Source organism: Muntiacus reevesi, chromosome 1 (genome assembly GCF_963930625.1).
Source record: "Muntiacus reevesi chromosome 1, mMunRee1.1, whole genome shotgun sequence".
NCBI classification, from domain to species: Eukaryota; Metazoa; Chordata; class Mammalia; order Artiodactyla; family Cervidae; genus Muntiacus; species Muntiacus reevesi.
The window spans coordinates 41,962,473-41,980,287 of record NC_089249.1 but is presented as its reverse complement, the minus strand read 5'-3'; the positions used below and the strand labels follow the sequence as shown (position 1 = coordinate 41,980,287).

The 17,815-nt window shown below is 41.0% G+C and overlaps 1 protein-coding gene across 1 annotated transcript in view; it reads right to left on the bottom strand.

The window, feature by feature from the left end:
• Positions 1–997: 997 nt before the first annotated feature.
• Positions 998–17,815, bottom strand: part of MANSC1 (MANSC domain containing 1) — a 29,118-nt gene continuing 12,300 nt past the window's right edge. Inside the window, exons 3-4 of the mRNA XM_065941170.1 lie at positions 17,302–17,442; positions 998–2,288 (exon numbers count right to left, since the gene is read on the bottom strand). Coding sequence (XP_065797242.1) covers positions 1,411–2,288; positions 17,302–17,442 — 1,019 coding nt within the window. The 3' untranslated portion in view covers positions 998–1,410. The remainder of the gene's footprint in view (positions 2,289–17,301; positions 17,443–17,815) is intronic.

Genomic DNA, 17,815 nt, shown 5'->3' with positions numbered 1-17,815 from the left:
GAGGCCTGGTGTGCTACAGTCCACGGGTTCACAAAAGAGTCGGACATGACTTAGCGGCTGAACAACAAAATCATTCAACAATACAGGCAGACCTCAGAGAAGCTGTGAGTTTGGTTCCAGATCACTGCAGTAAAGCGACTACGGCAAGAAAGTGAGTCACACAAATTTTTTTGTTTCCCAAAGCCTACAGGGTTACGTTTATACCATACTGAATAGTAAGTGTAACAGCACTGTCTAAAAAAAAAAGTATATACCTTAATATTAAAATATTGCTAAAAAGAATGCTAACCATCATCTGAGCCTTCAGCAATTCATAGCAGTAACATCAAAGATCATTGATTACAGATCCCGAGAACCAATACAATAATTATGAAAAAGCCTGAAAAGCGTGAGACTTAACAAAAATGTGACACAGAGACATGAATTGAACAAAGGCTGCTGAAAAATGGTGCCAACAAACTTGCTTGAAGCCGAGTTCTCATAAATCTTCAATTTGTAAAAAATGCAGTATCTGCAAAGCGTGATAAAGTGAAGAACAATAAAATGGTGTATGCCTGTCATTTTAAGTGTTATCTGTTATTTCCATTGTTATTCCAAGTAAAGCCAAAATTGACTATTGGTCAAGTTTAGATAAGGAATTATAAATCATACTGTTACATTTTAAACTTACTTAAGCTTAGAAAACGCCTGTTGTATTTTATTTTTTGGAAAAAAAAAAAATAGCTAGAACAGACCCAAAGTAGATTTGGCCATGTATCAGAACTCACTTATCATTGTCTCCTTGCAGGCTAATATTCTGCTAGAATTCTCCCTAAGGACTCCCTTTTGTTCACTGATGGGAAAAGGGGGGGTTGTCATTTTAACTTAGAACACATATTTTCATCATTTAATCATTTTGCTGGTGGGAATAAATTTAAAGTTATCCAACTGGATGTGTCACTTACAGGAACATTACTGAGTACCAAAAGATTTATTCAAATATTTAATTGGAAGGAACTACATCTGGAATAAGTTTTATTGGAATTCTTATAAAAAGGAAAGTAAATCCATTAGAATTAATATCATAAACAGTCAGCTTTATCTGGAACCAGAAACATTAGTGAAATGGAGCCTAGGAATCCTAACCCTTTTTCTCTGTAAAAAAGCCAGTCGCTCTCCAATTTATGTGGCAATTTTTCTTTATTGCTTTAGGTAGAGTTTTGTTTTCATCTAATGGTTTAGAGACAGATCACTCATGCCACCCCATTTATTTCTTTGCCCCCTTTCTCTTCAAAGAACAAGCAAAAAGAATGCAGTAAGAGGCATCTGCCTATCTTCAAAACACTTGAAAAATCCTGTGAAGATCAGAAGGTCAGCAGAAACTCGCTGCAGTGAGGCTAGCAGTAACTACACAAATTAAGAGACATCCCCTTAGATGTCCACGTAGATGCCATTGATCAAATAATCAAGCCTCGAGTAACGTTTTCTGCGGAGGGATTCTAGGAACATTCTGCCCAAGAGGGCCAGGCCTATGGCAAGAAAGAGGACCCCGAAGAGCATGGTCCCAATCAGGAGCCACTGCTCAAAGGCAAGGCCTTGCTGGCTTCCTGGAGCACTGCTCAGGGCGGGCTCGTCTGCACTGGCCTTCGCATTCTCCTGGGAAGCTGTCATATTTGTAGCGGGATACTCCACATTTGACAAAGGAAATGTAACAGAGGCCCCGGCACCCTCTGCGCTCCAAGTCAGATTGGCGATGTCTCCAAAGGGCACCGTGGCCGGTGGGCCTCGAGAGTCCGTGGATGCCCTGGAGATGGAAGTCAAAACCGCAGTTGTGGTCGGGCTAGTGATCATGGCTGCGGGTGGGGCGGAGGTGGCTCTCTGAGGCTGCCAAGTCAGAGATGGCATCACTGCCGTGTTGGTGACGGGAAGGGATGCGGAGAGAGCCTTCGGAGTGGCCAGGATGGTGTGCAGAGAAGACACCGTCATCGTAGAGGGGACCGCTGTCACGTTCTCGGGCAATAGACTGGCTATTGCTGGTCCTGAGGAAGACTGTGACGTCTGAGAGTGGCCTTCTTCTTTATAATCAGACGATGGTGGACTCTCTGGATCAAACTTGAGTAGTTTCTCCAAGTGATCCGAGGATCCAGACGTCTGAGAAAGTGAATCTCTCCATAAGACCGTGGGCTCTGAGTCACGGGTTGGAGGCTGGGGAGTGGGAGTGATGGCATGGGAAGACGTGCCATGGAAGAGGGAGTTTTCCTGGGCTACCCCTGGGCTTGGCAAATCAGTTCTGGCCAAAGATGGGAAATCTGAAAATGGAGAGAAAATATTAGGAAGACTTCGACATTTCCATATGAAGGGAGGACAGAAGAGACAAACGTTATTAGCTTATTCAATAAGACCTCAGACTGTTGCTACCTGATATTTCATGGTACGTGAATGGGGGCTAAGTCACTTCAGTCGTGTCTGACTCTTTGTGACCCTATGGACTGTAGCCCGTCAGGTTCCTCTGTCCATGGGGATTCTCCAGGCAAGAATACTGGAGTGGGTTGCCATGCCCTCCTCCAGGGGATCTTTCAGATCCAGGGATCAAACCTGGGGCTCCTGCATTGCAGGTGTATTCTTTACCACTGAGCCATCAGGGAAGCCCAATATTTCATGATGTAAGGACCTGGCCTCTCCTGCAGAAGCTCTGGTTTATTTCTAGAGTAGTGGTATCTTCCTTCTAGAGGAAGGAGGAGGTGGGAGGGGCCAGCAAAGATGCTAAGAGGAGTTCAGTGGGGGCAGCAAGGGCTTCCCAGGTGGCACAGTGGTAAAGAATCTGCCTGCAATGCAGGAGACGTGGGTTCAATCTCTGGGTCGGGAAGATCCCCTGGAGGAAGAAATGGCAACCCACTCCAGTATTCTTGCTTGGATCTTAGTTCTTCAACCAGGGATGGAATCCATGCCCCTAAGTGTGGAGTCTTGATCACTGGACCACCAGTGAAGTCCCCTCCTTTTGACTCTTGAAGATTAAAATTCTATAGCCAGTATCTCAGGTTCTGAAGACCATGGACCAGTATTTGAAGTCATGCTGGCCACGTGGCTGACATAAAAAGCAGGCAATCACAGTCCCAACTCCTGCGGAGGAGGAACCAGCCTCAGATGCCCCTCCTGCTTGAGAAAGGTAAGAATTTTGCTCTTTGTCACACATGCTGTTTATGACAACTCTAACTGAAACGGCCAGTTAAAGCAATCTGGGGCAGGGAAAGGCCAGTTGAATTGCACCATATTATTCTGCTACTTAGGACTTCCCAGGTGGCACTAGTGATAAAGAACTCGCCTGCCACTGGAGGAGACATAAGAGACTTGGGTTCCTGGGTCGGGAAGATCCCCTGGAGGAAGGCATGGCAACCCACTCCAGTATTCTTGCCTAGAGAATTCCATGGACAGAGGAGCCTGGCGGGCTACAGTCCATAGGGTTGCAAAGACATGCACACAACAGAGGCAACTCAGCATGCGCTACTCTGCTACTGGGTGAATCATTACACTTCAGTTAGAACTGCAACAACACAAGGAAGGAAGCAAAGGAATTTTCCAGCATTCACTGGTTCACTCTCTGTTCTCTTCTCCCTCTTCTATTTCAGATCCCCTCAATACCAGTTCTAAACCAGCCCTCACTCTCCTCTCTCCTAACAAATAGATCCAGAGGCACATTCACATTTATGACATCTTTGACTACTCTCTAAACTCCACACCACTTGAGGTCCTTTAGAACTGTTACTTATTAATCCATCTAGGACAGGGGTCAGCAAATTATGGCCTGAGAGCCAAATCTAGCCTGCCATCTCTCTCTCTAATATTTTTTTTTATTGATTTGCCTGTGCTGGGTCTTAGTTGTAGCAATATGGGGTCTTTAGTTGCAGCACTGGAACTCTTAGTTGCAGCATGTTGGATCTAGTTCCCTGATAGGGATCAAACCCAGGCCCCCTGCACTGGGATTGCAGAGTCTTAGCCACTGGGCCACCAGAGAAGTCTCTGCCACCTCTCTTTATAAGGCTTGCAAGCTACGAATGGCTTCTACATTCTAAAATGATTGAAAAAAAAAATCAGAAAGGATATTTTGTAACACATGAAAATTATATGAAATTTACATTTCAGTTTCCATAAATAAAGTTTTATTGGCACACAAGCACGTTCATTTGTTCACGTATTGTCTATGACTGTCTCTTACTGCAAGGACAGAGGTGAGGATGTCTGACAGGTTGCATATGGCCCACTAAGGCTAAAAGACTTGCCTGAAAAGCCTAAAACACTTACTATTTGGCCCCTGACAGAAAAAAGTTTGTGGGTGCCTGCTCTAGGACACTTTCAAATAGAATTCTGATGCCGGAACATCCAACAAAGTTGAAGAAAAGAGTTACTGCTGCAGGTAATATGACATCGGTCAGGCATATTGTCACCGTGAGATAAACAGCATCTGTATTTTTAGGCTGTGTCAGATATTTTTAAAAAGAGCAGGACTCATCATATTTCATTTTAAAATTAAAAAAAAAAAAGGACTAAGTAAATGCTCTGTGATGTATGTAAACTCAGAAGTTAAGCCCATTGACAACAATGACCAAAATAGCTGTTTTCTTTCTCAAGAATGCAAGGTTATAAATAAAACAAAGTGAGGGCTAGTTCACTTTCTTGATAAGATTCATCTATTGGCTAAGATCCTAGAACCACGCTGGGCTCCTCCACACCTGTTCCATTGACCTCACCCTCTGAAGCTTGCCGTTGGGCTGTCAGTCAGATAGACACGAGCTACAGAAGGCGCTGGGAAACAGCCTTGTGTACTCAGCCCCTCTTTGGAGTTTCATATGCAAGCGACTTCATGAGATAAAACAATTTAAGTATTGACTATTAAAAGTTGGAGACCAGCTGAGCCAACAGACTCTCAATTTATTCTATTTCTGAATTCCCCTATTCTAGTCTATTCTGGTCCTTGGTGGCATCACAGACCACCAAGCTGCAAAAGCAAACAAACTGACATGAAATAATGTCCAGCTGCAATGGTCTTAGAGAATGAACAGAGTGCACTATCATCTTTCGAACTTTTGGTCTGTAAATATTAGTCAATCACAGGAAATTGAGTTCACCTCTAAACAAACCACCAAAAATATCTACTGGATTTCACTCTAAGCGGGAGGTAGATAATTCATTTTTATGGGGTAATCTCAATCCAGCAACATGGGCAGATTCAGAAACAGTATTACAAACACAATTAGTAAACATCTGTGAATACAGACAAGACACCAAGTCTGGCGTAGGTTGAGTTTGCCACTAGGTATCAACCTGCTCTGGGCTGGTGGTGCCCCCTGGTGGCTGCCTCAGGAACTGTTGGATTCTAATTTCACTTCACTATCTTCACTGGTGGCTCACGCGGTAAAGTGTTTGCCTACAATGCGGGAGACTGGGGTTCCATCCCTGGGTCGCGAAGATCCCCTGGAGAAGGAAATAGCAACCCACTCCAGTACTCTTGCCTGGAAAATCCCATGGACACAGTCCACAGGGTCCCAAAGAGTCGGACACGACTGAGCGACTTCACTTTCACACTGAACCCACTCCAGTATTGCTCAGAAAATCCCATGAACAGAGGAGCCTGGCAGGCTACAGTCCATGGCATCGCAAGAGTCAGACATGACTTAGCGACTAAACCACCACCACCACCTTCACACTGGCCCTTAAAAAAATGGTTTATCCAGATCTGAAAGAGACACGTGCACCCCAATGTTCATCGCAGCACTGTTTATAATAGCCAGGACATGGAAGCAACCTAGATGCCCATCAGCAGATGAATGGATAAGGAAGCTGTGGTACATATACACCATGGAATATTACTCAGCTGTTAAAAAGAATTCATTTGAATCAGTTCTAATGAGATGGATGAAACTGGAGCCCATTATACAGAGTGAAGTAAGCCAGAAAGATAAAGAACATTACAGCATACTAACACATACATATGGAATTTAGAAAGATGGTAACGATAACCCTATATGCAAAACAGAAAAAGAGACACAGAAGTACAGAACAGACTTTTGAACTCTGTGGGAGAAGGTGAGGGTGGGATGTTTCGAAAGAACAGCATGTATATTATCTATGGTGAAACAGGTCACCAGCCCAGGCTGGATGCACGAGACAAGTGCTCGGGCCTGGTGCACTGGGAGGACCCAGAGGAGTCGGGTGGAGAGGGAGGTGGGAGGGGGGATCGGGATGGGGAATACGTGTAACTCCATGGCTGATTCATATCAATGTATGACAAAACCCACTGAAATGTTGTGAAGTAATTAGCCTCCAACTAATAAAAAAAAAAAAATTAAAAAAAAAAACGGTTTCTGCAAGAGCCAAGCTTATCCTCCCACTTCCAGTGGAGAAAATCTTTACCACCACTCTCTGTCTCTAACATATGTATTATCAAAGCAACAAAATGACAGAAGTATTATGAAAGTTATAAAATAAATTCAACTATCATTTCCATCATGATGTCCCAGCAACTATTAATATTTATGTATACCTTAAAACTAAAACGTTTTTCATGTAACTTAAAAACAATCGGGTGTTGTTCACCTGAAATTTAGGTGACCTTTTGTTCTACATCTCAAACTTATTTTTTAATATCTGCATCGTATTCCCTCAAGTGGATACATCATGTTTTACACCCTACCATTCCCTAGCATTTGGACATCTAAGCTGTAGAAACTTTTAAACTAATTTCCTTTAACAGTCACTCCCAAAGTGCTGCTTTCAATTTTAAAACTAAGTTTTACACCAATCCCTTTTTGTTTGACATAGATTTTATGGATCAATGATCAATACAAAGAAATAGAGGAAAATAATAGAATGGGAAAGACTAGAGATCTCTTCAAGAAAATTAGAGATACCAAGGGAATATTTCATGCAAAGATAGGCACAATAAAGGACAGAAATGGTATGGACCTAACAAGCAGAAGATATTATGAATAGGTGGCAAGAATACACAGAAGAACTGTGCAAAAAAGACCTTCATGACCCAGATAATCACGATGGTGTGATCACTCACCTAGAGCCAGACATCCTGGAATGTGAAGTCAAGTGGACCTTAGGAAGCATTAGCTACAAACAAAGCTAGTGGAGGTGATGGAATTCCAGTTGAGCTATTTCAGATCCTAAAAGATGATGCTATGAAAGTGCTGCACTCAATATGCCAGCAAATTTGGAAAACTCATCAGTGGCCACAGGACTGGAAAAGGTCAGTTTTCACTCCAATCCCAAAGAAAGGCAATGCCAAAGAATGTTCAAACTACTGCACAACTGCTCTCATCTCACACACTAGCAAAGTAATACTGAAAATTCCCCAAGTCAGGCTTCAATAGTACATGAACTATGAACTTCCAGATGTTCAAGCTGAATTTAGAAAAGGTAGAGGAACCAGAGATCAAATTGCTAACATCCGTTGGATCATCAAAAAAGCAAGAGAGTTCCAAAAAAACATCTACTTCTGCTTTATTGACTATGCCAAAGCCTTTGATTGTGTGGATCACCAGAAACTGTGGAAAATTCTTCAAGAGATAGGAATACCAGACAACCTTACCTGCCTCTTGAGAAATCTATATGCAGGTCAAGAAGCAACAGACATGGAACATGGACATGGAACAACAGACTGGTTCCAAATTGGGAAAGGGGTATGTCAAGGCTGTATATTGTCACCCTGCTTATTTAACTTATATGCAGAGTACATCATGAGAAATGCTGGAATGGATGAAGCACAAGCTGAAACCAAGATTGCCGGGAGAAATAACAATAACCTCAGATATGCAGATGACACCACTCTTTTTTTTTTTTTTTTTTTTTGCTTTTAGGGATCTCTCTTTTTTTTTTTTTTTAAATATTATTTTATTAGTTGGAGGCCAATCACTTCACAACATTTCAGTGGGTTTTGTCATACATTGACATGAATCAGCCATATAGTTACACGTATTCCCCATCCCGATCCCCCCTCCCACCTCCCTCTCCACCCGACTCCTCAGGGTCCTCCCAGTGCACCAGGCCCGAGCACTTGACTCATGCATCCCACCTGGGCTGGTGGTCTGTTTCACCATAGATAATATACATGCTGTTCTTTCAAAACATCCCACCCTCACCTTCTCCCACAGAGTTCAAAAGTCTGTTCTGTACTTCTGTGTCTCTTTTTCTGTTTTGCATATAGGGTTATCGCTACCATCTATCTAAATTCCATATATATGTGTTAGTATACTGTAATGTTCTTTATCTTTCTGGGTTACTTCACTCTGTATAATGGGCTCCAGTTTCATCCATCTCATTAGAACTGATTCAAATGAATTCTTTTTAACGGCTGAATAATATTCCATGGTGTATATGTACCACAGCTTCCTTATCCATTCATCTGCTGATGGGCATCTGGGTTGCTTCCATGTCCTGGCTATTATAAACAGTGCTGTGATGAACATTGGGGTGCACGTGTCTCTTTCAGATCTGGATTCCTCAGTGTGTATGCCCAGAAGTGGTATTGCTGGGTCATATGGCAGTTCTATTTCCAGTTTTTTAAGAAATCTCCACACTGTTTTCCATAGTGGCTGTACTAGTTTGCATTCCCACCAACAGTGTAAGAGGGTTCCCTTTTCTCCACACCCTCTCCAGCATTTATTGCTTGTAGACTTTTGGATAGCAGCCATCCTGACTGGCGTGTAATGGTACCTCATTGTGGTTTTGATTTGCATTTCTCTGATGATGAGTGATGTTGAGCATCTTTTCATGTGTTTGTTAGCCATCTGTATGTCTTCTTTGGAGAAATGTCTGTTTAGTTCTTTGGCCCATTTTTTGATTGGGTCGTTTATTTTTCTGGAATTGAGCTTCAGGAGTTGCTTGTATATTTTTGAGATTAATCCTTTGTCTGTTTCCTCATTTGTTATTATTTTCTCCCAATCTGAGGGCTGTCTTTTCACCTTACTTATAGTTTCCTTTGTTGTGCAAAAGCTTTTAATTTTCATTAGGTCCCATTTGTTTATTTTTGCTTTTATTTCCAATATTCTGGGAGGTGGGTCATAGAAGATCTTGCTGTGATTTATGTCGGAGAGTGTTTTGCCTATGTTCTCCTCTAGGAGTTTTATAGTTTCTGGTCTTACATTTAGATCTTTAATCCATTTTGAGTTTATTTTTGTGTATGGTGTTAGGAAGTGTTCTAGTTTCATTCTTTTACAAGTGGTTGACCAGTTTTCCCAGCACCACTTGTTAAAGAGATTGTCTTTTTTCCATTGTATATCCTTGCCTCCTTTGTCAAAGATGAGGTGTCCATAGGTTCGTGGATTTATCTCTGGGCTTTCTATTCTGTTCCATTGATCTATATTTCTGTCTTTGTGCCAGTACCATACTGTCTTGATGACTGTGGCTTTGTAGTAGAGTCTGAAGTCAGGCAGGTTGATTCCTCCAGTTCCATTCTTCTTTCTCAAGATTACTTTGGCTATTCGAGCTTTTTTGTATTTCCATACAAATTGTGAAATTATTTGTTCTAGTTCTGTGAAAAATACCGTTGGTAGCTTGATAGGGATTGCATTGAATCTATAGATTGCTTTGGGTAGAATAGCCATTTTGACAATATTGATTCTTCCAATCCATGAACACGGTATGTTTCTCCATCTGTTTGTGTCCTCTTTGATTTCTTTCATCAGTATTTTATAGTTTTCTATGTATAGGTCTTTTGTTTCTTTAGGTAGATATACTCCTAAGTATTTTATTCTTTTTGTTGCAATGGTGAATGGTATTGTTTCCTTAATTTCTCTTTCTGTTTTTTCATTGTTAGTGTATAGGAATGCAAGGGATTTCTGTGTGTTAATTTTATATCCTGCAACTTTACTATATTCATTAATTAGCTCTAGTAATTTTCTGGAAGAGTCTTTAGGGTTTTCTATGTAGAGGATCATGTCATCTGCAAACAGCGAGAGTTTCACTTCTTCTTTTCCTATCTGGATTCCTTTTATGTCTTTTTTCTGCTCTGATTGCTGTGGCCAAAACTTCCAACACTATGTTGAATAGTAGTGGTGAGAGTGGGCATCCTTGTCTTGTTCCTGATTTCAGAGGAAATGCTTTCAATTTTTCACCATTGAGGGTGATGCTTGCTGTGGGTTTGTCATATATAGCTTTTATTATGTTGAGGTATGTTCCTTTTATTCCTGCTTTCTGGAGGGTTTTAATCATAAATGAGTGTTGAATTTTGTCAAAGGCTTTCTCTGCATCTATTGAGATAATCACATGGTTTTTATCTTTCAATTTGTTAATGTGGTGTATTACGTTGATTGATTTGCGGATATTAAAGAATCCTTGCATTCCTGGGATAAAGCCCACTTGGTCATGGTGTATGATTTTTTTAATATGTTGTTGGATTCTGTTTGCTAGAATTTTGTTAAGGATTTTTGCATCTATGTTCATCAGTGATATTGGCCTGTAGTTTTCTTTTTTTGTGGCATCTTTGTCTGGTTTTGGAATTAGGGTGATGGCGGCCTCATAGAATGAGTTTGGAAGTTTACCTTCTTCTGCAATTTTCTGGAAGAGTTTGAGTAAGATAGGTGTTAGCTCTTCTCTAAATTTTTGGTAGAATTCAGCTGTGAAGCCATCTGGTCCTGGGCTTTTGTTTGCTGGAAGATTTCTGATTACAGTTTCGATTTCCTTGCTTGTGATGGCTCTGTTAAGATCTTCTGTTTCTTCCTGGTTCAGTTTTGGAAAGTTATACTTTTCTAAGAATTTGTCCATTTCATCCAAGTTGTCCATTTTATTGGCATAGAGCTGCTGGTAGTAGTCTCTTATGATCCTTTGTATTTCAGTGTTGTCTGTTGTGATCTCACTCTTTTCATTTCTTATTTTGTTAATTTGGTTCTTCTCTCTTTGTTTCTTAATGAGTCTTGCTAATGGTTTGTCAATTTTGTTTATTTTTTCAAAAAACCAGCTTTTAGCTTTGTTGATTTTTGCTATGGTCTCTTTAGTTTCTTTTGCATTTATTTCTGCCCTAATTTTTAAGATTTCTTTCCTTCTGCTAACCCTGGGGTTCTTCATTTCTTCCTTCTCTAATTGCTTTAGGTGTAGAGTTAGGTTATTTATTTGGCTTTTTTCTTGTTTCTTGATGTGCGCCTGTAATGCTATGAACCTTCCCCTTAGCACTGCTTTTACAGTGTCCCATAGGTTTTGGGTTGTTGTGTTTTCATTTTCATTTATTTCTATACATACTTTGATTTCTTTTTTGATTTCTTCTATGATTTGTTGGTTATTCAGAAGCGTGTTATTTAGCCTCCATATGTTGAAATTTTTAACAATTTTTTTCCTGTAATTGAGATCTAATCTTACTGCACTGTGGTCAGAAAAGATGACTGGAATGATTTCAATTTTTTTGAATTTTCCAAGACCAGATTTATGGCCCAGGATGTGATCTATTCTGGAGAAGGTTCCGTGTGCACTTGAGAAAAAGGTGAAGTTGATTGTTTTGGGGTGAAATGTCCTATAGATATCAATTAGGTCTAGCTGGTCCATTGTATCATTTAAGGTTTGTGTTTCCTTGTTGATTTTCTGTTTAGTTGATCTATCCATAGTTGTGAGTGGGGTATTAAAGTCTCCCACTATTATTGTGTTACTATTAATTTCCTCTTTCATACTCGTTAGTGTTTGCCGTACATATTGCGGTGCTCCTATGTTGGGTGCATATATATTTATAATTGTTATATCTTCTTCTTGGATTGATCCTTTGATCATTATGTAGTGTCCTTCCTTGTCTCTTTTCACATCCTTTATTTGAAAGTCTATTTTATCTGATATGAGTATTGCGACTCCTGCTTTCTTTTGGTCTCCGTTTGCGTGAAATATTTTTTTCCAGCCCTTCACTTTCAATCTGTATGTGTCCCTTGTTTTGAGGTGGGTCTCTTGTAGACAGCATATATAGGGGTCTTGTTTTTGTATCCATTCAGCCAATCTTTGTCTTTTGGTTGGGGCATTCAACCCATTTACATTTAAGGTAATTATTGATAGGTGTGGTCCCGTTGTCACTTACTTTGTTGTTTTGGGTTCACGTTTGTACAACCTTTCTGCATTTCCTGTCTAGAGAGATGACACCACTCTTATGGCACAAAGTGAAGAAGGACTAAAGAGCCTCTTGATGAAAGTGCAAGAGGAGAGTGAAAAAGTTGGCTTAAAACTCAACATTCAGAAAACTAAGATCAGGGCATCTGGTTCCATCACTTCATGGCAAACAGATGGAGAAACAACGGAAACAGTGACAGACATTATGTTTTGAGACTCCAAAATCACTGCAGATGGTGACTGCAGCCATGAAATAAAAAGATGCTTACTCCTTGGAAGAAAAGCTATGATCAACCTAGATAGCATATTAAAAAGCAGAGACATTACTTTGCCAACAAAGGTCCGTCTAGTCAAACCTATGGCTTTTCCAGTAGTCATGAACATAGAGAGTTGGACTATAAAGAAAGCTGAGCGCCAAAGAATTGATTCTTTTGAACTGTAGTATTAGAGAAAACTCTTGAAAGTCCCTTGGACTGCAAGAAGATCCAACCAGTCCATCCTAAAGGAAATGAATCCTGAATATTCATTGGAAGGACTGATGCTGAAACTGAAACTCCAATACTTTGGCCACCTGATACGAAAAACTGACTCATTTGAAAAGATGCGAATGCTGGGAAAGATTGAAGGTGGGAGGAGACGGAGACGACAGAGGATTAGATGGTTGTATGGCATCACTGATTTGATGGACATGAGTTTGAGCAAGCTGCGGAAGTTGGTGATGGACAGGGAGGCCTGGCGTGCTGCAGTCCATGGGGTTGCAAAGAGTCGGACACGACTGAGCGACTGAACTGAACTGAACTAAACTGATAGATATTATGGAAGTACAGAATTACTGCATTACATTATAGTTTCCATAATATTCCATCATTTCTTTAATATTCTGCTTTAATCAGGAAATAGATGAGAGAAAAGACACACAGTGACAGCAGAAGAAAGGACACAATGAGGAAGAGGCAGCGAGAAGGGATCAGAGAGATGGATGTGATGGCCCAGCTTCCAACTGATGGGAGCTCTTGAAAGGGAGAAACAAACATTCCAATTAGTGTCTTGAGCCCTGCCACCTTTGGAAACTCAGACCAAGGTGTTCAGATCCTGCTAGATACCATCCCCGGGTGTTCAACAGGCTCTGCAGTGTTCCAGGTGATGAAAAAAGAGGACCAGCTATATCCACACATTACTGCTGGTCCCGATGTTTTCATTCAGGATTATATATAGACATGAAGAAGCCAAACAGTTAGGGGCAGCCTCCCTGGCCAGTGTGAAGCCCAGAAAATGCAGAAGGTGACAAGACTCTTTCCTGGCAAGGTATGATCCTAGATGTTCTGAGAAACCTAATTTGTTCTGTTTTTATTTTTCACAACAGTCGTAAAATACACTTCATACAACACACTACTTAAACCCTTTTTAGGAGAACAGTTCCATGGCATTGAGTATATTCACATGATTGTACAACCATCACCCTTATCCACCCCCAGAGCAAAACTGAAACTTTGTACCTTATCTGCCAATCTTTTAGGACTTGTGCTTCTATCATTATTTAGGAAGAATTTACACAAGCATTCTGTGCTTTATGCTCCTATTTAAAGGAATGTTGGACATATCAAGCTTTCCCAGTTCACGAACAAAACTCAGACACAGCCTCATCCAGGGGACAAAGCAGGGTCAGTGTCTGGGCACCCTGGGCAGCACCATGCCCTGGAAAATCTTCACTGCACTCTCCCTCCAACCCCCAAACCACTTCTCTTCAAATCTCCCCTAGTTCAGCAGGCAGCGCATCTAGATGCTCAAGTCAAGAACTACAACTCGGGGCTTCCCTGGTGCTCCCGTGATAAAGAATTTGCCCGCCAATGCAGGGGACATGGGTTCGATCCCTGGTCCAGGAAGATCCCACATGCCAAGGAGCAACTAAGCCCATGCCCCATAACTATTGAGCCTGCGCTCTAGAGCTTGGGGGCCACAACTACTGAGACCATGTGCCCTAGGGCCTGTGCTTCACAACAAGAGAAGCCAGTGTGATTAGAAACCCATGCATCGCAACTAGAGAGCAGCCCCCACTTTCCGCATGAGAGAAAGTCCACGTGCAGCAACGAAGACCCTGCACAGCCAGAAATAAATAAATTAAAAGAGAAAAAGAACTAGGCTTCAGCTTCACTCTTTTCCTCATTCCCCACATCCACCAACCAGCAAGCCCTGCCAACACTACCTCTGAAATGGCCTGTAGTTTATTTCCCTCCATCTCCTCCACCGCCTCCCTGGTCCCCAAGGCCATGGCCTTCCACTGTGATCGTCATCCTGCCTCCAACCCAGCCTTCCCACCTGCCCTCTTGCTGATTCGTGCTTGTCCGTTCCGAATAGAGCAGTCAGGGTGAGTTTCGAGACATCACCTTTAAAACGGCACGTTGTGGAGGCGGGGTGAACTGGGAGATTGGGATTAACATGCATACTATTGATACTGTGTATTAAATAGATAACTAATGAGAACCTACTGTGTAGCACAGGGAACTCTACTCACAGCTCTGTGGCGACCTAAATGGGGAGGAAATCCAAAATAGAAGGGATACGCATATACCTATAGCTGATTCACTTTGCTGTGCATCAGAAACGAACACAGCATTGACTACGTTTTTGTTTAGTCGCTAAGCCACGTCCAGCTCTTTGCAACCCCATGGACTGTAGCCCACCAGACTCCTCTGTCCATGGAATTCTACAAGCAAGACTACTCGAGAGGATGGCCCTTTCCTTCTCCAAGGGATCTTCTCAACTCGGGGACTGAACCCGTGTCTCTGGCACTGGCAGGCGATTCTTGACCACTGAGCCACCAGGGAAGCCAGAGGAGCTACACTCCAATAAAAATTAATCAAAACAAAACACCCAGCATGTTACACGCCTGCTGAAAACCTCCCAATGGCGTCTTATCATGCATCTAAATAAAAACTCCCTCCCCTCAACAAAGGTTGATGGGCTCGCCCCACTTTCCTTCCTTCCTGCCTATCACTCTTTACCTGCTTCACTATGAGTCAGCCACTGAGACGGGAGTGTTTCAACAAACACTCCCAAACCATTCTGCCTTAAGATATTGGATCCGGTTGTTTCCTCTAACTGGAAGGTCTTCCCACTATTTTCTCACATCTGGCTCCTCAGTGTTCAGATCTCGGCTTAGGGGTTAGGACTTCGCAGATGTGTCCCCTGATCACCTAATTGAGACGGCCCACTCAGTGATAATCTATTAGCTTAATTATATTAATCTTAGCTTAATTATCTGCTCTTGTGACTCTATTTTTTAATGGTAATTTCATGTTTTCAGTTTCTCTGCATTGAAAATATATTCTTATATAAAGGCCATGTTTCATTTTTTCATGATCACTGTTATTTTTTTAAATGGAGGATAACTGCTTTACAATGCTGTGTTAGCTTCTGCCGTACAACGGCTGCAAGAATATATTGATATATTCCCTCCTAATTGAGGATATATACCCTCCCGATTGAGCCTCCCTCCCACCCCACCCCAGTCCCACTCCTCTAGGTCATCACAGAGCACCAGGCTGAGTTCCCACTAGCTATCTATTTTACTAGTACTATTTTTTTATTTAAAATTTCTTATTGAAGTATAGTTAATTTACTATTTTGTGTTAATTTCTGCTGTAAAGCGATTAAATTTTCAATATAATACATTCTTTTTTATATTCTTTTAGGATACATTTTTATATTCATTTATATATACATTTTATATCCTTTATACATTTTTGTATAAAATGTATAATCTTTTATACATTTTTATATTCTTTTATAATACATTCTTTTTTATATTCTTTACCATTATGATTTTTCACAGGATACTGAATATAGTTCTCTGTGCTATGCAGCAGGGCTTTGCTCTTAAAAGGGTTAAAGTACTGCATTGTATGTAGGACCTTGCTGTGTATCCATTCTATATAAAATAGCTTACATGTGCTAACCCAAACCTCCTACTCCATCCCTCCCCCAAACCCATACTCTCTGGCAACCTCAAGTCTGTTCTCTATGTCCGTGGTGATTCTATTTTTTTAAATTATTTATTTATTAAGGTTATTGTCTCTCTCTCCTAAAACATCAGTGCCAGAAGTGAGAACCTTGTTTTTCATGTTTAATGTCGTATCTTTGTATCCTCAGGGGATTAAAAATGCTTGGCACATTAGAGATGCTAAGTAAAATCTGTTGCTTATTGAATAAATGAAAAAAGATAATATTGTTTCTACCTAAGGGTATAATGGAGAAGGAAACGGCAACTCACTCCATTATTCTTGCCTGGAGAATCCTGTGGACAGAGGAGCCTGGTGGGCTGCTGTCCGTGGGGTTGCACACAGTCAGACGTGACTGAAGTGACTTAGCACGCGTGCATGCATGCATTGGAGAAGGAAATGGTAACCCACTTCAGCATTCTTGCCTAGAGAATCCCAGGGACAGAGCAGCCTGGTGGGCTGCCATCAATGGGGTCGCACAGAGTTGGACACGACTCAAGCGACTTAGCAGCAGTAAGGGTATAAGGATAAAAACTTTCTGAAACTTAAAGGAAACTTGAAAGCATTGCATCCTGAGAAATTAACAAGCCAAAGTCTCACCAAGACAGATCCAAATAATTATACCATTTCTACTTGGTTATTCTCTGTATTCTGAGCAAATACATAATTTCCAAGTATAGAGACTGTATCTCCAATGCCTTTCACAGCATTTGGCACATGGCGGATTCTCAAGAACTTCTTTTTTTTTTTTCAAGAACTTCTTAAATGCGCTTCTTTTCAGGTCTGGATAACAAAATCCAGTGAGTTTGATTTCAGCGAATGTGATAATAAAATAATTGCAACCTAACAGCAAATGGAATTTTATATACTGTATTTACACAGGTCTTAACTCTTTCAAAATAGCCACCCTGGAGAACTGTATCCTTATTCCAGTGTTGCTGACACCGTTTACAGAGGTGTTTCAAAATGTTTTCAAGAAAGGTCTGTGTGTCTTTTATCTCAGGAAGAAAAACAGAAACAAAAACAAAACAAAATGCTGTCATCCATCAGTCTTTCACTGGGGAAAAGAAAAGAGGTTTGGTTGAATCAGCTGAATTTTAAATCATGAGATTTTTCTGATGTGCCTCTGTATTTGTGATCCCCTTTGGTAGTTTTTCTTAGACTCTGGTAGAAAACCTTTCTAAGTGAACCACATCCTTAAATAATTCCAATCACAAGAGACAAAGAACAAGGTTCTTATTACCTCGAATTATCCTGTAACTCATAAGTCCTTTTGCTGGTTTCAGGGGACAGGCTTCCTCGCTGGGACAGAAGAACAGGTAGCAATTGGGTAGTTTAATTTTTTTTTGAGTGTCGAAGATCATCAAGTTACATGCTTTGTCCCCTGTAAGGAAAGGTTTCACAAGTAACTATTTTGAAATAGGATTTTCCATAAAGCATGGTGGGCAGGAAAACTTCATTTACTTTGGTAGCCGACACAAAAACCTTTTTGTCTGCTGGCTGCCGAGTCATTTCCTTTTCCTTAGTTTAGTCACGGAAGGCAATTTATAAAGACCTTGGGTTTAAAACTCTGAATGAAGGTAACTTTGGCAAAGCATATTAAATTTTTTTTAATTTAAAAATTTTTTTGGTTGCGCGGCATGTGAGATCTTAGTTTCCCAACCAGAGATTGAATCCCTGCCTCCGACATTTGAAGCTCAGAGTCAATCACTTGGCCACCAGGGAAGTCCTGGCAAAATACATTTTTAAAAAAATTA